The sequence below is a fragment of the Narcine bancroftii genome, chromosome 8 (assembly GCF_036971445.1).
Source record: "Narcine bancroftii isolate sNarBan1 chromosome 8, sNarBan1.hap1, whole genome shotgun sequence".
Classification (NCBI taxonomy): Eukaryota; Metazoa; Chordata; class Chondrichthyes; order Torpediniformes; family Narcinidae; genus Narcine; species Narcine bancroftii.
Window position 1 is genome coordinate 3,417,986 of NC_091476.1, and position 23,616 is coordinate 3,441,601.

Here is a 23,616-nt window from a genome sequence, read left to right on the forward strand (position 1 = left end):
ACATAAATCCAATCCTTCCTGACCTCACAGCCCACAGTCTTCTATTTTTCTCACATCCATGCACCCACCTGAGAATCCCTAAATTTTAAAGCCTCTAGTTTTCCAAGCTTCACAGAATCAACTTTGTAAAGGCTGAAATCAACTTTTTTGCTGTGCGTCCAGTGTTCATTCCACACAGTGATGCTTCTGCTCCACTTCTCCCACTAACCATGCGGAATGTTTGAAGGAACATCCGAATGCTGGTTTGATGTTATAGTCTTGTAACTTCACCATCCAGAAAGTGCCAATAATCTCTTGCCTGTTGTGGCGTAAAAAATTACAGCAGAAATAACTCCTTGACACAAAGATGGAGAAGTATTTGAAGAAGTCTATTAAAATCCATTACTTATTTTCTTCCCTGTGTTATTCAAAGAACAAAAGTAAAAGTCGGTGGGTAAGAAATCGGTCTTTAGTTCATCATAGCATCGCAGGAGAGGCACTGCCTCCTGGGTAAAATCACTTCACACACTTGGTTCTATCGAAATGAATGCTGCCAATATTCTTTAAGTGAGCACTTCCTGCTGGTGAACAAGGGGTGGGGGTTCATTAGAGCAAAATCTATAATTGAAAAGATCAGAGTTTTAAAATTAGAAGCGCCAACCATAGGAAATGGTGCCTGTGAGAGGGGTGGATGATATAGGGAACAATTTCAGTTCTCTATGTGATTTGGAAAATCTGATGACTTGGCAGGCTGGTGCATGAGGGTGAACTTTCCTTCTCCAAACGGCAAAGTGAGTAAGGCTTCCTGCTTCTCATCCTCCCATTCCCTCGTTTCACTTTCCAATTGAAGTGCACATGAGTGGCTGTTGGTAAAGGCAGGAGTGAGAAGGGCTGTGAAATCTTTCTCTCACCACCATTAGGACAATCCCAGCATCCAAGAAAGCCATTCCATCTTGACATCTGGTCTGTCTTTGTCCTTTTCAATTTAAGATTGTGTATGGGTGTGTGAGTGTCTGTGTATGGGTGTGTGTGTGTGTCTGTGTGTGAGAGAGAGACTCTACCAACTTTCCACTGGCATAGTTAATTAGCTGGAAATGTGATTTTGACTTCTGCATGCTTCTTCAAGATTTGATCCAGATTGGCAGGGGTACAGGGAACACCCCAGGCCAGTCCATTTTTTCTTAGTCAATTTATCCCCTGTACATGTTCACTTTGTAATCTCAGGGCATTCTTCAACCATATGCATACTCTGCAGGCTTGTCTACATATTGATAATTCACAGAGATAAAAATGTCTTTGATAATGAAGATATTTTAAAAGGGAACATTCAGTTGCTCCAATTATTGAGTGTTGGTTTTGCAAATTATAGTGTTAGCTATTTTATGTAATTATTTCCTAATATTTTATAATAAAATTATAGGAGCAGAAGTAAGTATTTCTAAGGCTAGTTGCATCAGTCAGTGAACTGCAAATTAACTCTATTTACCTGACTTGGGTCATTGGCCTGGAATGCTTTGTGTAAATGAAAAAAATCTAAAATTTAGAATTTTAAACAAATCCAGCATAATTACCAATAGTGGAGGACTGAGCTCTATTTTTACTACTTTGTGTAGAAATGTTTCCAAGATTCTTGTAGTGGACTTTAGTCTGATCAAGTATGATGGTGTTAAATGGATTGTTGTTCCTCTCAAGTGTTTGATTGCAGTTACTCCCAATTCATCTTGTTGTGGTACAACCCTCCTGAGGCCATGGCTGACCAACCGCTCTACAGCATCCTACTTGATGAGTTTAATGCATCCGTGGATCTTGCAGTGAAGAGAATCAGGAATCTGAACTTCACTAGAATTGAACTTGGATTGATTCAAATCCTTACCAACCATTTACAAAGTGCCAAGAAGGAAAACAACAGGTATGATAAGTTTCTAAAAACTATTGGATCTATAGATAAAATAAGAACGAACCCCGTCCACCCGGAGGTTCTCTTGGATTTATTCATCGTTTAGACATTTCTAATTTCTTCCTGACACTGCCCCTCTGTGTTTTTTTTTCATCAAACATCAACCCTTTTTCTCATTTTAATTTTGGATTTGGAGAATACATCCCACAAGTCTGAAATGATCCTAACTACTGGTACAACACAGAAGATGGAACAAATACTCAGGAGGCTAGGCAACATCCATAGAGGGAGAAACAAAACTACTGCTTCCTCTATTACATTTTTGTACCAGAATTAGGGAACGGTGGAAATTGGACATAGATTAAGTTTTAGAAGGGGGTTGGTAGAGGGAAAAAAATAGCAAATCAGGTAGAGATGAAGTGAGATTGAATGGCACAAAAGGTGGTGAATGCGGACGAAGAATGTCTGGTGAGGTAGAACTGATTTGAATGGAGGAAACACGGAAAATGAGTCAAGTACAAGAAAATTCTGGATCAAAAATAAGTCGATCCTTATTTTTCGGGCTGTCCGGGTCTCCCAGGAACAACTCAACATTTTTAAAAACACCTCAATCGCAAGTAACAAAGCTGTAAATTAAGTAAGTAAAAAATAACCTCGGCCTATCAGGCAGCTGCAGCGACAGCCCACAGAGCTGGAATGGCCACATCGTGCTCCCGGTGGGAGCAGGAACCTTGGCCTATCAGGCAGGAGCAGTGACGGCAATCTCAGGGTTTTAGCGGCGCCCAGTGGTGGGGAGGTGTTGGGGAGCGGCAGCGCCGATGGAGGGGAGGTGCTTCTAACATCGTCTTATATGCCGAAGACATCATTCTGTTTTTTTCAGTGAGTTTTAAGAAGTCAAAGGTATATTTAACATAAGTGTTTTTTTTAGGGTTTTACAAATTGACTTGTACACCGAAATATACGGTATTCAGTTGTTTGAATTTCAATTCCCAATCTGACATGCTTAGCATAGCAGTTAGCGCAACACTGTTACAGCACCAGTGATTGAGACCCGGGTTCGAATCCCGCACTCTCTGTAAGGAGTTCGTACATTCTCCCGATATCTACTTGGGTTTTTCCGGGGGCTCCTGTTTCCTCCCTCTGTTCAAAAATGCACCGGGGGTTGTAGATCAATTGGGTGTAATTGGGCAGCATCGGGCCCATGGGTTGAAAGGGTCTGTTATTGTGTTGTATGTCTAAATTTTTTTAAAATTACATTTTAAAAATTAAAAATGTAAATTTAAATTAAAAAATTAAAATGAACTTACTTTGGCAGATGAACAGTCCAGGTATCTGGATACTAGTCTTGTGACAACCACCGTGCTTGCTGAACCCCAGTACAACGTTTTAAATGCTCTGTCTCTCTCATGACATGTCCATTCAAAAAAAATCTGATATTCTTCCAGAAAAATGGATGATTGTGGGTGTGTGGTAGGGAAGGTTTAGCTTGTTGTGGAGTAGGTTCATACAGGTAGACACAATGTCATGGGCTGAAGGGCCTGTTCTATGCTGTAATATCCTATGTTCTTTTTAGTAAGAGCCTCTGGTGAAACTTCTGCATTTATCTTTACAACGCCTACCTATTTTATCAACTCTATTCTGTCATTATCTCCAAATGGAATTCTTCTCCCTTCCCTCTTCTATTTTGAAAATTCTTTACATACCTACAAAGCTGGCAGCTGTCCCACTGAGACATTTATCTTGATATGGTGATGAGAAATCAAGACATTCAGAGAAGAGATCTGAATACTGAAAGTATAAAGAATTTTCCCTCCCCTAAACACATATTGTGGCTGGTACATAAAGGGTTAACTTTGTCCTTGCCAATGAAATATGCTCCTAGTTAGAAAGAAATGTGGTTCTGAAAACCATTCTTGATGCAAGTCACAACATGAGACCAAGCCAGTAATAATTTCCCTCATCGTTGTACTTTAAGTATTGTGGTGTAACGATCTATGAGAAGCACAAGCAAAGGCAGACCTAATGCTCCGTAACGTAGGATGATTGTTGTTTATCCCATGCCTCTTTCATTTCCTGCCCAACCCTAAACTTGCCTGATTCTCTTCATGCTCAAAAGTGAACCTAGCTCATCCTTGAATAGACTTACCTTGTCCTTTGAGGGAGGATTCCAAAGATTTACAATTCACTGGATATAGAAAAAAAATCACCTAAATGGCCAAACTGAGGGAACTCTTGCCTTGGAGCCTTCAGTCTCGCATCCATCCATCAACCCTTCTCAGGATGTTGTGTTTCTCAACAACTTCACTTCTTCTGAAATCTTTTCAATAACTCTTTCATCCCAGGGATCTATCTGCCTGGTATTTCTTTTGCCAGAGAAACCAAATCTGCACACTGACAGGCTCATTCCACCTCAAATGACACTGTGTATATTCAAGAGGGAAATGTTTGTGTGTAATTTGGTCAATATGGTTCATAGTGTGAAAAATAAAAAAATTTAAGTGTGAACATAAGTAAAAAGAAGTCAGTAAGTCCTATTATCACTAGGTTTTACTTTCTGTTCCAATGTGTTTTGAAATTTACCCATTATCGAGTCCTTCAGCATGGAAACAGATCTTCGCCCCAACTTGCCCATGTCGACCAAAATCCCCTACCTACACTCATCCCTCAATCCATCCTATTCATGTATCCGTCCAATTATTTTTCTTAAACATTGGTTGAATGTTTATCCCTTTTATGGTTCTTATTATCAATGTATCATCTACATTTACTGGAGAGAAATACCAAACTTTCTTTTCACACTAACTTTATTAATTCAGGCTGATAATAAGATATAGGAGCAGAAGGAGGCTATTCAGCCTGTCACACCTACCCCACTGTTCGATCACGAGCTGACCATTTTCCCACTCTCCCCACTCCCCGCTTTCTTCCCTTAACCTTTGATGCCCTAACTATTCAGGTACCTATCAATCCCTGCCTTAAACACACCCAGTGACTTAGCCTCCACAGCCGCCCATGGTAGCAAATTCCAGAGGTTCACCACTCTCTGGCTGAAGAAATTCCTCCACACTCTGTTTTAATGGGGTTTCTTCAATCCTGTAGCTGTGTCCTCTTGTCGTTACTTCCCTATCATAGACAACAACAGTGGCACATCTATTCTGGCCAGGCCTTTCAACATGTGAAATGCTTCTGAGGCCCTCCTCATAATCAAATCTTGCCATTAAATGGATAATCATAAATAGTGTAAGGCCTATTAATTGATAAATTCCCTTCTTTGACCAGAACCAGGCATTTATTTAATGCTGAAGTAAAATTAATAAATGCTGTTGCACTCTGGTCTTGTAAAAGGTCATTGACCTGAAACATCACCTCTGTTTCCCTCAGCTGCTGAGTACTTCCATCATTTGTTTTTATTTCAGACTTTCAGTATCTGCAGGTTTTTTTGCTGTTTAATCCATTGAAAAATTCCAGTCTGTCTTGTCCCCATCTGCCTCTGAATGGGGGTGGGGGAGGGGAGGTGGTAAAAGGCAGACTTGTAGTTACATCAACAATTGCAATAACTTCTTCAAGCAACTGCATATATATATAAATACATGCCTTTAGAGAGAGAGCAAATCGATTAACATTTATAACTTAGAACAGGTCCGTCAGCCCACAATGCTGTGCCAACCTGTGTAAACCCACTCCAGCACAACAGTGAGAAGAAACCAAAGCCCCCAGGGACAACCCACACAGACGTAGGGAGAGCATGCAGACTCCTTTCAGACAGCGCCGGATTTAAACCCCAGTCACTGGTGCTGTAACAGCATTGCGCTAAACATTACGCTAAACGTGCTGCCACAACATCATCCTTCCTTACCTCGTATCCATAACTCCTTTCATTACATCAAGAGGCAAAGATGGAAGTTGGACTTTACTGGGTCTGTGTGTAACACCACAGGATCCAATGCTCATCAACATTAAAGTCTCAGTGATATCATTTCAGACTTAATGATAGATTTTCCTCAGGATATTTTTAACTAACTATAGTCCCGGATATTATTTTGGTTTGTCTTTTTTTTAATAAAACCTCATAATCGTATATTGTAGAGAAAAGATTTTCCAGACTCGAGAGGAAGAGGTGAATTTTCTGAGGAGGACTGCAGAAGCCCTGATACACAATCTGCTTCCAGATTCCGTATGGAAAGTAAAGTGTCACCAACTTGTGATGCAGGAAGTTGTTGCACTGAAAGGTAGGTGTCGATACTGGCTGAGCTAAAGGTAATTGGTCATGGTACAGAAACAGGCCTTTCAGCCCATTAGATCCATGATGACCATTGTTACTTCCTGCATTTGATCTGCAGCTTTGATGATTCAAATGCTTGCCTAGATAATGTCAGACTGTCTGCCTTCATCACCACCCATTCCAGATTCCAGCCATTCTTTGAATGGAAAAGGTTCACCTTCTAAACGTCCTCTTTGTCACCTTCTGCTTATATTTGCAATACCCAAATGTGCTGGAGAAACTCAGCAGGTCACGCAGCATCCATGGGATGTTTCAAGCTCGAGATGTTGGTTCCCCTTTACTACCATGGGTGCTGCCCTCTACTCCAACAGTCCCTCTCACCATATTCCTCTCTCAAGTCTTCTCTCAGCCTCCTCTGCCTCAGGTAAGGAAACACAGATCAGGTCCAGAACTGCTTTTTGATTTCCATGGATGTTGCATGACCTGCTGAGTTCCTCCAGCATTTTTGTGTTTTGTTGTAAATTAGCCAATCTCTTCTTATAACTGAAATGCTCCAATGCAGAAAACATCCTGGTCCATCTCTTTGACACCTTTCCAGCAAAACCACATTCTTCCATAGAGAATGTGCAAACACTATTGTAGAGTTGAAGACCTCCCGTCTAAAATTCCACAGTACCAAATACATTCAAAATTCAAAAGCGTTTGCATTGAGAATTCCTGCTGAAATTTCCAGGAGGACTTTGCTCAATTTTCCACCATGCTCACGTATCTCCCACATTACATTTGGTATTTTGCTATCATTCTGAATGTGAAAGACCTGCGCTTTATATATTTACACGACAAAACAGAATATTACATAGAAATAAGACTTAAACAGATGGTGTGTGTCTATTTGCCTCAGTTATCGATTGACCCTGATTGATTTCCGATTTATTGTCAGAGCACATACATGACATCACATATAACCCTGAGATTCTTTTTTCCTGTGGGCGAGACAGAATTACCACTAATTAGTAGTGCAAAAAATACTGTACATAGAGTAAACATATAAATAAATAAAGAACTGTAAACAGATAGCGAATGCAAAGTAACTGACTATACTGTACAGATGGAATTTTAAAAATCAATAAAGTCCACAAGTAAGAGTCCTTAAGGGACAGCACGGTTTGCATAGCGGTTAGCGCAACACCTTTACAGCACCCATGGTTGGGACCAGGTTCAAATCCGGCGCTGTCTGTAAGGAGTTTGTACGTTCTCCCTGTGTCTGCATGGGTTTTCTCCAGGAGCTCTGTTCAAAAATGTACCAGGGGAGTAAGTTGGGTGGCACGGACTCATGGGCAGAAATACATATTCCCACGCTGTATGTCTAGATTTAAAATTTAAATGAGCCCCTGATTGAGTTTATTGTTGAGGAGTGGTAGCAGCTGTTTCTGAACCAGGTGGTGCGAGTCTTGTGGCACCGATACCACTTTTCTGATGGCAGCAGTGAAAACAGAGTGTGTGCTGGATGGTGTGGGTCCTTGATGATTGCTCTCTGACAGCAGTGTTCCCTATAGATGTTCTCAATAGGGGGAGAATTTTGTCTGTGGTGTCCTGGGCTGTGTTCTCTACCTTTTGGAGGGCTTTACGCTCAGAGGTATTGGTGTTCCCATACCAGATCGTGATGCAGCCGGTCAGCACACTTTCCACTGCACATCTATAGAAATTTGCCAAGGTTTCTGTTGTCATATCAAACATCCGCAAACTCCTGAGGAAGTAGAGGAACTGACGTGCTTTCTTCACAATGCCATTAGTGTTAGGTCCAGGAAAGATCCTCCGAGATCGTGACTCCCAAGAATGTAAATTTGGTCACCCTCTCCACCTCTGATCCCCCATTGATCACTGGATTAGATACCTCTGGCCTTCCTGAAGTCAACAATCAGCTCCTTAGTTTCACTGACATTGAGTGTGAGGTTGTTGGTGCATAATTCGGCCAAGGTTTCATTAGGCTTCTTCAGGTGTATTCTCCGCTAAGAATGCGACTGAAGAAGAGAAAACGGCCCTTTGATTTGCCGTTCAGGAGGCAGTGCTAAAAGCATAGTGCTTTCTGAGTGCATTCCGGCTCCTGTCCCTTGGGCTGACAAGATAGGATGGCTGGCTGTCAGCTGGGACAGCCAGCATGGGCTATCAGCGTGGGGACATCCCCCATGGAGTGTCCCCACACTGATCGCTCTGCCCCCTGGCGGGGGGGGAAGGGGGCTGGGGCGGCTGGGGCAGCCGCTGGGGGAGAAGGGAGATGGGGCAGCCGGCAAGTGAGTATGGCAATCGAGTCGGGTACCGGCATTGTTTCAGCCAGCCTCTGTTCTCCCCCGCTGGCCGCTCCAGTCCCCTTCTCCCCCGCCGGCTGCTCTAGCCCTGCAGTCCCCGCGCTGACAGTCATCCCGAATGCAGGCGCTTTTTGGCGGCTGCATTCAGATGGTTGGGGAGGCCACTGTGCTGTGATGATTATCTCTCTCGGAGGAGGGTAACAAAGTTCACCTTGCGCCTCCTGCACATTCTGTTGTGGCCTCCCAACAACTGCATATTGCTAAAATATGTGGCTTTATAAGCGGGGCAATTGGCCACCTGAAAGTGCCTAATCTCTCTCCTGTACGTTGACTCATCACCTTTCTTTACACAACCCACTACTGTGGTATTGTCGGAAAATTTGTTGATGATGTTATTGTCATACCAAGCCACACAGTCATAGGTGTAAAGTGAGTAGAGGAGGGGGCTAAGAACACAGCCCTGTGGTACTCCAGAACTGATGGAGATTGTGGAGATGTTCTTGTCAATCCTCACTGATTGTGGTCTGGAGTTGAGGGAATCCATGATCCAATTACACAGAGGGGTGTTGAATCCCAGGTCTTGAGTTCACTGATCAGTTTTGAGGGGATGATGGTGTTAAATACCAAACTAGTTGATAAAGAGCATTTTTTTTTGGTAAGTGGGCTTTTTTTTTCCTTATATATAATATTGTTCACTTTATTAACTCTTCACTCTTTATTTTGGGGGGGGGGTTAGACTAATTATTTAAGTTAGGATATTAATGTTGTGTAATAATTATTGGGGGGGGGTTAGTTTTCCGATGTGGTACTGTAATTTTATTATCTTACTTTTATTCTTTTTAAATGTAATCTTCTATTTTATTCATGTTATAAAATCTTAAATAAAGTTTAAAAAAAAAAGATAAAGAGCATCTTTGCTGTCCAGGTGCTCCAGGGCTTTGTGTAGAGCCAGTGAAGTGGCATCTGCCACAGACCTGTTGCTGCGATTGGCGAACTGGAGCATATCCATGTCATTGCTCAGACAGGAGCTGATTTGTTTAGGATCTATTATTTGAATACCCTTCAGTCTCAGGTGATTGGAGTAAACTTCAGCCTCTCCAGAATTCTGATATTCATATATTAACTCTTCCTGAGTCCTTTTCACTTTTCACCCCTGTGTACATGGGCCGTTCTGGCAGTGCTTCAGATATAAAATTCTCATACCCGTTTTCAATTTCCTTGGCTTCCTGGATGAAGATTAGTCTGTCCATTCAATTTGGCCATTTCAATATCCACGATTCACCCCAGCCACACTCTCATCACTCTCCTCCCAGTGGGAAGAAGATTCGCGAGTGTGAGATCACACACTGCAGGATTATTCAAGGACAGTTCTTTTTCCTGCTGGTAAAATTATGCTGCCTTTGATCTGCACAAACGGATCTTTCGCTGTACCTCTGTATCTCTTCCTATATTTCTGTTCTGGGTCTTACTTGTGGATGGGATGACAAGCTAGACTGTTCGCAGAACAACCTTTCCCACTATTTTGGTACACATGACAATAAGCTTGAACTCAAACACCCCATTAATAGCAGGCATTCCTTCGGACACCAAGAGCCGACACTCAGATACTTTGTTCCCAAATTTCGCTCCCGCTTCACCTCAGCTGTTTCTTATTTTAAGATCCCCTTACCTTTTCCATCAAGTTTCTGGGCACCTCTGTGTAACTTGTTGCCGATTATTTTCAGTAAACTAGGTTTCAAATCAATATTGAACATTGCACAGTGAAAATTGTGAGGGAGAATGTATTCACTGTCAGGGTATTTTCACATTTATCCTCATTGATTTCCTTGATCTCTGACAGTTTTGGAAGAAACGATAAATATGGTTTGTGAGGCCGACTTTATCAACCAGTCACTGATCAAGTTGTTGGATCAAGATTCACTTGCCCCTGAAGAGAAGAATATTGTCCTGAATGTTCCTGAGGAGAATATTAAAATCAATCGGTGGGTAGAGACTCCAGCTATCTGTCTTTTTGGCTCCAGAGGGGAATAAATTGTTGTTTTCAAGGTTGCCTTGACCTTGGACCCTCTGGGATTGAGTTCCTGTATAAAATGTAGTCAGACTGTCTGGAATAATTAGCAAACTATTCAACTTAGGAAGGTATCACAACCGGGACCAGCCTCATCCCTAAATGCAGCCTCATCCCTAAATGCTGAGCCGTACACCTACCCAGCAGTGTTCCTGAACTGTTATTTGTCCTTGATACGAGATTGGGACGACCTGTAAAATTTTGTAATGCCCAGCTGGATATAGAGTGGGGACTGAGACTGGGCCTTTCTGGTAATGTCTGAGTCTTCCACTCATTGGATAAATGTGTTGGCTGTACGGTTAAGGACTTGCACTTTCATGGCCTCGTGTTCTACAGTGTCTGATGAAATCATGTTTGTGCAGGCACCACTGTGTGGAACACAGCAAATTAGTTTTTAGACATGTTGGCTTGGTGTGAATATTTGCTAGGCTTTGGAGAGAACCTCTGTCCTCTTCAACGCAAGGGTAACATGAGGTTGTTTGTAACTTTTCCATAGAACAGACTCAATCACTGTTGTGCAAAGAAAGAGAAGCTGGAGGAACTGCGCGGGTCAGGTTGGGACCCTCTCTGGAGACTGTCCCTGCCAGTGGAGTACTTCCTCAGTTTTTGGTTAGTTAGTCTGGATCATTGTGGTCAGGTTTGTGGTGTTGAGAGGTGGCAGTATTGCCAATGTAGCCGTGACTAACATTTATGGAGAAGTTCACATCATCTGGCAGCAACACTGATGTATTCCTGTTTTCGTTCTTGCAGTGAGTATAGTGTAACACAGGGGGACAAGGAAAAGAAATTGAAGGGAAGAAGTGGTAAGTATTTCATCAAAGAATCAGTTTTGTAAGTTATCCTTCCAAAACACTGTCATTTTGTAGATCTTGCAGAAGTTTGAGTTAAACGGGAAAGACTGCAGTCTTTGCAAAAGGTTTATCTGTTTTGTGGTTATTTCAATCCTCGACTTCTGGAGATACGGTCCAGCATACACATGACAGCCTCCTTCAGCACTTCCTGTGCTTCTGAATTAATGTCCAATTGATTGGAATTCATGATAAATGTGAGCAGAGAAATCTATTCCATGAGCCAATTCATCAAAAGTCTTGCAGGTTCATGTCATCCATCATCCAGATTCCTCCTGCCTGAGAGAGAGTGAGCTAGTGTTGAGTGCCTTTGACCCAACATTGCTTTATGGTTCTGATTTTGATTCTATGACATTTCCATTGTGCATTGACCAATTTTCTGCAAATTTTACATTCTAAGTACTTGAATTACTCACTTTGAATCTTTTGAGAGAATGGGAACATTCTTGTCTCTTACAATTCTTTTACAACTCCGCTAGAGTTCTGTGCTTAATTGATGTTCCTGTGATGACATGACATGGTTCAGTAGTTTGTTTCATTGCACTTAATGTTCAGTGGGATATTTGTTCCTTTCAAGGGTATCAAGCACATCATAAGGTGAAAAAGTTGTTTAATAAAGTCTACAAGAAATGTAAAAAGAAGAGGGACAAAACTGCAGGTTCATCAACACAGGACATGGATGAAGTTGATGGTCCCTGCCTTCATAATGAGACATTCAGGACCCTCAGTACCTTCTCTGAAGATGACTCCATTGAAGATGACAATTTCAATCCATCCCATGAGGTTTGTTGGCAGTTTCTCTAAAATTAGTTAGTTGGTGCTTTTTTTTTAATTTAAAAAAAATGGCTGCATGTTATAAGGGATGGGAAATAGAACACAAAATGATACAGCATAGGAAGAGGCCATTTGGCCCATGATGTCTGTGCTGTACATGATGCCCAAATTAAAGTCAATCTCTGCTGTTTGCTCTTGATTTGATGTGATTTAAAATTTAGACAGACAGCACGGTAACAGGTATTTTCAACGTGAGTCCGTTATGCCCAATTACACCCCATTAACCTACAATCCCTGGTACATTTTGAATGGTGGGAGGAAACCAGAGCCCCCGGGGAAAACCCATATAGATGTGGGGAAAATGTACAAACCTCAACAGATGGCGCAGAATTCAAACCCTGGTCCCAATCGCTGGAGCTGTAACAACGCTGCACTAACTGCTATGCCAATCGTGCTGCCCGTAAGAATTTATTGTCATGTACATAAGTAAAATGTACAGATGCACCAAAATTCCTACTGACTGCAGGTAGTGACAAAGTCTTTGAAGCTTATTATCTGATATGATGGTAGAACAATAGAACATTCTAGTACAGTACAGTCCCTTTGATCCATGATGCTCCATAGCCCTCTTGAATCCATGTACCTGTCTGAGTCTTTTAAATGTTCCTATTGTACCAGCTTCCACCACCACCCCAGCAATACATTCCAGGTACTCACCACTCTGTGTATATATAAAAAAAACACAACCCACCTCTGACATCTCCCCTAAACTCTCCTCCATTCACCTTGCTGGTATTGGCCATCGCCACCCTGGGAAAAATATGCCAGTTGCCCACCCTATCTGTGCCTTTTATAACCTTATGCACCTATATTAATTTGTCTCTCATTCTCTGTCGCTCCAAAGACAAAAGCCTGAGTTCATTCAACCTTTGCTCATAAGATATGTTCTTCAATCTAGGCAGCACCCTGGTACGGTCACCCTGGTACATCTCCTCTCCACGATTTCTAAATGATGATTTATTTTGTGTCATCATTCTTCATGTTACAAAGCTGCTTCCTTCCCTCTGCACCAATTCATTCTACCTACAGGAGAGATTTGTTGGAGGAAGCCTCTTCAGCAATTGCTGCTCTCTCTAAAATGCCCTATGAGGGACTGCTCCATCCTTGTTTAGCTCAATGTATACAAAACCATCATTAGCTGATGGGCAACACAGAAGCATTCAAGGCAATGAGATGAATAAAATTGTCTGTCCACTCAAAAATGCACAGAGCAACAGCTGTATCTGAATTGATGCCATTGCCTAAACAAGATGGCCTAGGTCTATGTATTGAGGATGGGGCTTCGATAACATGCATTGTAAGTTGGTGTGACCATCCTCCCTATTGGCCTCTTTGTACTGTTGATAATGCAAGAAATTAAAACTGGATGGAACAGTCATAGAAACATATAGAAACATAGAAGATAGGAGCAGGAGTAGGTCATTCGACCATTCGAGCCTGCTCCGTCATTCAACAAGATCATGGCTGATCTTAAAGTTCAGTACCCCATCCCCGCCTTCTCTCCGTAACCTTTAATACCCTTATACTGAAGAAATATATCTAATTCCCTCTTAAATATATTTAATGAACCTGCCTCTACTGCCCTCTGTGGCAATGAATTCCACAGATTCACCACCCTCTGGGTCAAGAAATTCCTCCTCATCTCGGTCCTAAATGGATTGCCTATTATCCTCAAATCATGGCCCCGGGTTCTGGATTTTCCCACCATTGGAAACATCCCATCTGCATCCACTCTGTCCAGTCCTGCCAGAATTTTATATGTCTCTATTAGATCCCCTCTCAATCTTCTAAACTCCAGCGAGTACAATCTCAATTTGCGCAATCTTTCCTCATAAGTCATTCCTGCCATTCCAGGTATCAGCCTGGTGAATCGCCTCTGCACTCCCTCCATTGCAAGAACATCCTTCCTTAGATAAGGTGACCAAAACTGCACACAATACTCCAGGTGGGGTCTCACCAAGGCCTTGTACAGCTGCAGTAAGGTATCCTTGTTCCTATACTCAAACCCTCTTGATATGAAGGCCAACATACCATTTGCCTTTTTAACTGCCTGCTGTACCTGCATGCTCGCCTTCAGAGACTGGTGTACAAGTACCCCTAGGTCTCTCTGCACTTCCCCATCTCTTAATCGATGGCCATTCAAATAGTAATCTGCCCTCCGGTTTGTATTACCAAAGTGGATAACCTCACATTGATCCACATTGTAGTGCATTTGCCATGTATCTGCCCAGTCCCTCAATTTATCCAAATCACACTGGAGCTTCCTGACCCCCCCTCTTCCGTGCACACAACCCCTCCTAGCTTAGTGTCATCTGCAAATTTGGAGATATTACATCCAATCTCCTCATCCAAATCATTAATGTAAATTGTGAACAGCTGGGGTCCCAGTACAGATCCCTGTGGCACCCCACTGGTCACCACCTGCCACTCAGAAAACGAGCCATTTATCCCAACTCTCTGTCTTCTACCTGCCAGCCAGTTCTCAATCCACATCAATACTTTGCCCCCAATCCCATGAGCCTTGATTTTGGAAGCCAGTCGTTTATGCGGGACCTTATTGAAGGCCTTTTGGAAGTCCAGGTACACCACATCCACTGGCTCTCCCCCATCTATTTTACCTGTCACCATCTCAAAGAATTCCAATAGATTTGTCAAGCACGATTTACCTTTTGTAAATCCATGTTGACTCCATCTGATCCCTTCTCTGCTAGTCATATGCTCCGCTAGTACATCCTTAATAATGGATTCTATCATTTTGCCCACTACTGATGTAAGGCTCACTGGCCTATAATTCCCCACTTTTTCCCTACTCCCCTTTTTAAATAGTGGGGTAACATTAGCTACCTACCAATCCATGGGTACTGATCCTGAGTCTATCGAGTTCTGGAAAATAATTCTTAAAGCATCTGCTATCTGAATGTCCACTTCCTTAAGTACCCTAGTATGTAGATTATCAGGCCCTTGAGATTTATCTGCCTTCAATCCCATCAATTTCCCCAAGACCATGTCCTTAGAGATACTAATTTCTTTCAGTTCCTCCCTTGCATTAGTCTCTATGTTTCCCAACATCCTTGGGAGGTTATTTGTATCCTCTCTTGTAAAAACAGAACTAAAGTAAGAATTTAATTGGTCTGCCATTTCCTTATTCCCCATTATATATTCCCCTGATTCCGACTGCAAGGGACCTACTCTGGATTTCACCAATCTTTTCCTCTTGACATATTTATAAAAGCTTTTGCAGTCGGTTTTTATATTTGCCTCAAGCTTACTTTCGTAATTTATTTTTGCTCTCTTGATTAATCCCTTTGTCCTCCTTTGGTGCATCTTGAACTGCTCCCAGTCTTCGGTTGTAGTACTTTTTTTGGCCAATTGATATGCTCTCTCTTTGGACCTAATGCTGTCTCTAATTTCCCTTGTTATCCACGGTCGAGTCACCTTTTTTGGTTTATTTTTATGCCAAACCGGTATAAACGATTTTTGCAATTTCTCCATTCGATCTGTGAATGCTTTCCATTGTCTATCCACTGTCAACTCCCCCATAAACACCACCCAATCAATCTTACTCAACTCCCGTCTCATACCATCATAATTCCCTTTATTTAAATTCAGGACCTTAGTTTCGGTTTTAATTTCATCACTCTCCATGTCGAGTGAGAATTCGATCATATTGTGATCGCTCCTACCCAAAGGGCCTCGTTCAACAAGATTGTTGATTAACCCCTTATCATTGCATAATACCCAATCTAAAATGGCCTGCTCCCGAGTTGGTTCCTCGACATATTGGTCTAGATAACCGTCCCGTAAACATTCAAGGAATTCCTCCTCCTCAGTATTTTTACTAATTTGGCTAGTCCAATCTATATGCAAATTAAAGTCTCCCATGATGACAGCTGTTCCCGTATTGCACGCTTCTCTAATTTCTCTTTTAATGCCTTCCATCACCTCTACACTACTATTTGGAGGCTTATATACCACCCCCACTAACGTTTTCCGCCCCTTGCTATTCCTCAGTTCTACCCATATAGATTCCGCATCTTCTGAGTTGATATCCTTTCTGTCAATCGTGTCGGTCCCTTCTCTCACCATCAATACTACCCTACCCTCTTTGTTTTCTTGCCGATCCCTCCTAAATATCGTATACCCCGGGATGTTAAGTTCCTAGGCTTGCCCACCCTGCAGCCATGTTTCTGTAATCCCAATCAAATCATATTTGTTTATCTCAATTTCCACAGCCAATTCATCTACCTTGTTCCGAATGCTTCTTGCATTAAGATATAAAGCCTTCAGATTTGCTTTTTTCACCCTCCTTGCTCTTTCTAATTTTTTACTTTCGCTGCCTAACCTAACTTTTCCTGTTTTATCTTTTCTGTCCTTTGCCCTATCATACAGGTTCCCACCCCCCTGACAAATTAGTTTAAACCGTACCCGACGGCTGTACCAAACCTAGCTGCCAATATATTGACCCCTTTTGGGTTTAGGGGTAACCCATCCTTCTTGTAGAGGTCATGCCTTCCCCAAAAGAGATCCCAGCCCCTCAGCCACACATTCATTTTTCTTAACCTTCCATTTTTGTCCTCAGTTGCACTTGGCACAGATAGAAAACCAGAGATCACCACCCTGGTTGTCCTATTTCTTAGTTTCTGTCCTAGCTCTCTGTAATCCTTTTTTAGTACTTCCTCCTTTTTATCTATGTCATTGGTACCTACATGTACCAAGACATCAGGCTGTTCGTCTTCCCCTTTTAGAATATCCTGGACCCGATTTGAGATATCCCACACCCTTGCACCAGGGAGGCAGCACACCATGCGGGCATACCTATCTGGCTCACAGAATCTCCTGTCTGTATTTCTGACAATGTACTCCCCAGTGACCACTGCATTCCTCTTTACCTTTTGGTCCACCATGCCAGGCTCAGTGCCAGTGACCTGGTCACCAGTGCCAGCGACCTGGTCACCGCTGCCAGCGACCTGGTCACCGCTGCCAGCGACCTGGTCACCGCCAGCCAGCGACCTGGTCACCGCTGCCAGCGACCTGGTCACCGCTGCCAGCGACCTGGTCACCGCTGCCAGCGACCTGGTCACCGCTGCCAGCGACCTGGTCACCGCTGCCAGCGACCTGGTCACCGCTGCCAGCGACCTGGTCACCGCTGCCAGCGACCTGGTCACCGCTGCCAGCGACCTGGTCACCGCTGCCAGCGACCTGGTCACCGCTGCCAGCGACCTGGTCACCGCTGCCAGCGACCTGGTCACCGCTGCCAGCGACCTGGTCACCGCTGCCAGCGACCTGGTCACCGCTGCCAGCGACCTGGTCACCGCTGCCAGCGACCTGGTCACCGCTGCCAGCGACCTGGTCACCGCTGCCAGCGACCTGGTCACCGCTGCCAGCGACCTGGTCACCGCTGCCAGCGACCTGGTCACCGCTGCCAGCGACCTGGTCACCGCTGCCAGCGACCTGGTCACCGCTGCCAGCGACCTGGTCACCGCTGCCAGCGACCTGGTCACCGCTGCCAGCGACCTGGTCACCGCTGCCAGCGACCTGGTCACCGCTGCCAGCGACCTGGTCACCGCTGCCAGCGACCTGGTCACCGCTGCCAGCGACCTGGTCACCGCTGCCAGCGACCTGGTCACCGCTGCCAGCGACCTGGTCACCGCTGCCAGCGACCTGGTCACCGCTGCCAGCGACCTGGTCACTGCTGCCAGCTTCTGTCAGGTCACCTCCCTCAACAGCATCCAACAAAATATACCTGTTACTGAGAGGGATATTCACAGGTGTGCTCTCCATTTTCCTGGTATTTTTCTTCCCTCCCCTGACAGTTACCCACTTACCTGACACATCTGGTCTTGGGGTAACTATGTCCCTGAAAGTTGAATCTATCAACTCCTCACTCTCCCTTACCAGCCGTAGGTCCTCAAGTTGCAGCTCCAGTTCCCCAACTCGGTCCTTAAGGAACTGCATCTCGGTGCACCTGACGCAGATGTTGCTATTTGGGAGGGTGGGACTCACCCATGGTTCCCACATCTGACATCCAGTACAAAGCACTAACCCCATAGGCATGACTGAGCTAAAATAATGCCACTTACATATTGTGATTGATTGATTTTTCCCACCCCCTCCCCCCAACTCCCTGTCAAGATCACATTCCCAGTGTATCTCCACATTTCCTTGTACCCCACAGGGTCCAAAATCATATCTATTTCAATGAGTTACTCATCAATAGAGAATTCCTAAGATTCACACCCTCTAATTAGGGGATTTTACTCTCTCAGTCACAAATGGCCAACACTTTTAACCTGAGGCTCTGACCCATCCCCCCCCCCCCCCCAGTGCTAGTTAATCTATGGTGGGACAACAGCCATGATCTTATTGAATGGCGGAGCAGGCTCGATTGGCCATTTTTGGCCTACTCCTGTTCCTACTTCCTATGTTCCTAACCCTTCATGATCTGCCCTTTCAATCCCTCTGAATTAGGATCATGTCAAAGAAACATGAACATACATTAGAGGGAGAAGATAAAGTCCAATTCACATTGGAACCAACAACAGCGGGAAAAATTTGGAGTGCTTAATTTATATATATATTTTAAAAAAAATCACAGGTTATAGTCTTTTGATTATTTGAGCTACTTGCTTTTTAAGGAAATGGCAGATAGATTTAATGTTAGAAGGAGATGTGAGTATTGTGGTGAATTCACAACATAAATGGTTCTGGTCTTGCTTATCTGTCTTTCAGATGTTTGATTGGCTGAAAGAAAATTGTGTTATCTCAACTGAAGAAAAACCATCACTAAGAAATAGCAAGATCACCGTTTCAGAGGTAGGCATTACAGTGTACGGAATCCAGTCATCGGTATGGCATTACAGTGTACGGAATCCAGTCGTTGGTCTGACATTACAGTGTACGGAATCCAGTCGTTGGTAGGCATTACAGTGTATGGAATCCAGTCATTAGTATGGCATTACAGTGTACGGAATCCAGTCGTTAGTATGGCATTACAGTGTACGGAATCCACTCGTTAGTATGGCATTACAGTGTACGGAATTCACTTGTTAGTATGGCATTACAGTGTACGGAATCCAGTTGTTGGTAAGGCATTACAGTGTACGGAATCCATTCGTTGGTAATGCATGACAGTGTACAGAATCCAGTCGTTGATATGGCATTATAGTGTACGGAATCCATTCGTTGGTAATGCATGACAGTGTACAGAATCCAGTCGTTGATATGGCATTATAGTGTACGGAATCCAGTCGTTGGTATGGCATTATAGTGTACGGAATCCAGTCGTTTGTATGGCATTACAGTGTACGGAATCCATTCGTTGGTAACGCATGACAGTGTACAGAATCCAGTAGTTGATATGGCATTATAGTGTACGGAATCCAGTCGTTGGTATGGCATTACAGTGTATGGAATCCAGTCGTTGGTAAGGCATTACAGTGTACGGAATCCAGTTGTTGGTAAGGCATTAAAGTGTACGGAATCCAGTCATTGGTAAGGCATTACAGTGTATGGAATCCAGTCGTTGGTAAGGCATTACAGTGTATGGAATCCAGTCGTTGGTAAGGCATTACAGTGTACGGAATCCAGTCGTTTGTATGGCATTACAGTGTACGGAATCCATTCGTTGGTAACGCATGACAGTGTACAGAATCCAGTCGTTGATATGGCATTATAGTGTATGGAATCCAGTCATTGGTAAGGCATTACAGTGTATGGAATCCAGTCGTTGGTAAGGCATTACAGTGTACAGAAATCAGTCGTTGGTAAGGCATTAAAGTGTACGGAATCCAGTCATTGGTAAGGCATTACAGTGTATGGAATCCAGTCGTTGGTAAGGCATTACAGTGTATGGAATCCAGTCATTGGTAAGGCATTACAGTGTACGGAATCCAGTCGTTTGTATGGCATTACAGTGTACGGAATCCATTCGTTGGTAACGCATGACAGTGTACGGAATCCAGTCGTTGGTATGGGATTACAGTGTACGGAATCCAGTCGTTGTCGGGATGTACAATGATAAGCTGGGGGCACTCAGCCGATCAGAGAGCTTCTATGGGTAGAAGTGGTCAGTCAACGTTTTGGGTCAGGAGCCTTGATCTAGTCTTGATACTGGGTCCCAACCCAAAATTTCTCTCCGTGGATGCTTCAGGACCTGCTCAGCCCCTCACCTTCTTTCCCTTTGTTCACTTATGATTCCAGCGTTTCAGCCCTTTTTGTACAACATCATTGTATTGCTTTCATTTGTAAAATTCTTTAACCTGAAGGGGTGCTGCACCCTCCGTACTGTGTCTTAGAGTTAAAGAGCACAGAAACAGGTCCTTCAACCCTCAATGCCCATCCCATCAACAATAACCTCTGTGTTTTTAATGCTGCATCAGATTAGATATTTCTGATCATGCAATTTGTGTACAAAAAAGTCACTTCTGAATTAAGTTTATTTTTGCCTTTGAAGTTTTCTCTTTCGTAGCTAGTTCATAATTCAGTTTGGATTTGAACCTCACCTCAACGTTTGATACGTAGATAACATAGGTCCAACATAAACCACAACCATCTTGTTTGATTTTGTGAATATAATGGTGCACTAGTATTCTCAACTTTCTCCAGTTCCACTTCAGCTGGCTTTTAAAAAGCCTAACCGAAGTATTCATGGCATTTCCTGCATGTCATTCTGTGTAAACAAACTTCAGATTGAAGTGGCAAGTGCCGAGTAAAGCGCCAATAGCCTCATTGCCCATTTGTCTGTCACTTAAGAGGTTGTTCTGCCTCGTGTGATGCGAATCAGAGTGTCTGCAGATTCTTTGAATGTGTGAGGATATCAGCAAATGAGAGTAAGTCATATCTGTTAGCAATGTTGTCAGTGAACTGGTGAATGCTGAGCATTTGAGGAAAGATTTGAGATTCTCATGGACCAGCCATTCTCAATGGGGGGGTCCTACAACTTCCTCCCAACCTCCCGGGGGTTGGGGGGGTCACCACAACACATTTAAGTAAAAGTCTTGTGTTCTTTTCACCTTATCTAATATAAATTTTTAATTTTTTATAACATGGTCGGTAGGAGAAAAGTACGGAAGAAACCAAAATTTGACTGCTTCACCAGGAAGGGGGCCCATAAACTTTGAGCAGAGTCCTGATGGGGGGGTTGGGGGGGTGGGGCCATAGCCAAAAAGAAGTTTCCGGCGCAACTTGCCCATTCCAACCAAAATGTCCCACCCACACTTGTCCCACCTGCTTGCATTTGGCTCATATCCCTCCAAACCCACCCTATCCGTGTACCTATGAGATCACCCCCTCATTCCTCTGTTCTCCAAGAAATAAATCCCCACCCTACTCAACCTCTCGCTAGGCCCCAACTCCTGGCAACATACTCGTAAATTGTCTGCACTCTTTCCAGCTTGACGATGTTTTTCCTATATTATAGTGACCACTGAGCACAATACTCCAAATGGGACCTCACCAATCTCTTATACAACTGCATCATGACTCCCCAACTTTATACTCAACACTCTGACTGATAAAGGCCAATGCGGCAAACCCTTCTTAGCCTCCCATCTACCTATGACACACCGTCAAGGTACTCTTTATCTGTACTCCTCGATCCCTCCCCAGATCCATACCCTCCACTACCCTCCAAAATGCAAAGCCTCACATTTCACTGAATTAAATTCCATCAGTCACTCCTCTTCCCACCTACTCAAGCAATAAAGATGCTGCTGCAAACTTTAGCAACTGTCTTCACTGTTTGCAATTCTTGACACTTTAGTCTCATCTCCAATGCTCTTTCTTTTGCAGATAAGCTGGGAAGAACCAAATAGTCCATGTTGTACAATAGATGTGGAAAATCTCAAAGATGCAGAAGGATGCTGGTACGTGCAAAGAAAATTCCATGAATTTCAGGACCTTCAGAATGAACTTAGCAAGGTAGTGGCTGCTCAAGTACCAATTTCAAGGGTAAGTCATCTTTGCAAGAATCCCTGCAAATGAATATGAAGCTAAAATATAGAAATGCTCTGGTGATAGTGAAAAAACCTGGTTAAATCTGGTGCTGGGATTAGTAAATCAGCCAGAGTTGAGGGTTACTTGACGTATTGGAAAAAATGTAATTTTTTTGCCTAGGTGGCAACTCAATGTTCTTTACTTATTTTTAGTTTCACCCTTCTTCTCCTTTCCTCCTGGGCCACTGTATCTCCAAATGTGGGGGCTTCCATCAGAGTTTGCTATGGCCCTTCTTCAGGATAACACAATGGCAAACTCAAGACTTACTCAGAGTTTGGAAAGCTGCCATTAAACTGGAAAGTGTGGAGAAAAGATTCATGAGCATGTTAGAAAAATTGGAGGCTGGATAGGCTGGGAGTTTAACCGGGAGGGCAACAAGTAGAAGCAAGCTTAATGAAAGGAGAAAGCACTGGACACAATCTGCTAGAGGAATTTGAAGGATCAAGCAGCATCAGAAGGGCAGAAAGAGTGGTCAACGTTTCAGGCCAACACCCTTCATCAATTCTTACCTTTCTTGGTGAAGGGTTTTGGCCTGAAATATTGACCACTCTTTGCAAACTCCCCACAGGTGGCAGCCGAGGTCGCGATTGAACCTGGGTCTCTGGTGCTATGAGGCAGTAGCTCCACAGGCTGCATGACTGTGTGACCATTCAATGCTTTCCTCTACGTTGTCCAGGAGAGCTGCTCGAGAAGTAGGAATGTTCCCGCTCCAGACCATAGGCTCTTTGTGCTTTTCTATAAAATCCATCCAGCTATTTCTCAATTTATGACAGTTTTTTATTTCTGGAAATATTTCATGATGTAAAAGCTTGTAAATTAGAAAAGAATTTTACATTAAAAACTGACTGCAGTTGAGAGTCCAAACATTTGAGTCAAAGAAATGTAAACATTGAAGTGTATTTCAGAATGAATTAAATATTGTATTAGCTATCAAATCTTAAATTAATACAATAAAGACTTGCTTTATGTGCACCATAAGGATACAGACCAAGTGAAACAGGATCCGAGGATCTTTTCAGGTTGAATATAGAGAGAATAAATCATCAAATACAGCCTCACTTCGGAACAGCAGCATCTTCTTTCTTTTAAAATTTTTAAAATTTTCACACTGTGAACCATATCAATCAAAATACATACAAACATTTCCCTCTTAAATATACACAGTGGCTTTTTCCCCCCTAACTTCCCTCCCTCCTTCCCACCCCCCTCCAAAACCATTAAATGTTCAACATATACAACGCAATAAAACCATTAAACAATGTCATCACACAATGAAAATAAGCAAGAAAATAGTGTCATCTACTTTTACACACTGGGTCAGTTCATTTTATCTTCTTCTCATTTTATCATTTTAGGGGGTGGAGGTCCGCGGTAGGTCCTCTCTGTTGTGTTCCATGTACGGTTCCCAAATTTGTTCAAATAATGTGACTATTTTTAAAATTAAGTTATTTTTTCCAATGGAATACATT

General features: G+C 43.2%; 1 protein-coding gene across 5 annotated transcripts in view; it reads left to right on the forward strand.

Moving 5' to 3' along the window:
• Positions 1–23,616, forward strand: part of LOC138740263 (sorting nexin-13) — a 114,632-nt gene that overhangs the window by 42,262 nt on the left and 48,754 nt on the right. For all 5 annotated transcript variants that reach the window (XM_069892633.1, XM_069892635.1, XM_069892632.1 and 2 more), the window contains 7 exons: positions 1,672–1,888; positions 5,963–6,105; positions 10,245–10,386; positions 11,223–11,275; positions 11,898–12,103; positions 18,884–18,967; positions 21,944–22,102. In XM_069892633.1, the coding sequence (XP_069748734.1) occupies positions 1,728–1,888; positions 5,963–6,105; positions 10,245–10,386; positions 11,223–11,275; positions 11,898–12,103; positions 18,884–18,967; positions 21,944–22,102 (948 nt within the window). In that variant the 5' untranslated portion in view covers positions 1,672–1,727. The remainder of the gene's footprint in view (positions 1–1,671; positions 1,889–5,962; positions 6,106–10,244; positions 10,387–11,222; positions 11,276–11,897; positions 12,104–18,883; positions 18,968–21,943; positions 22,103–23,616) is intronic.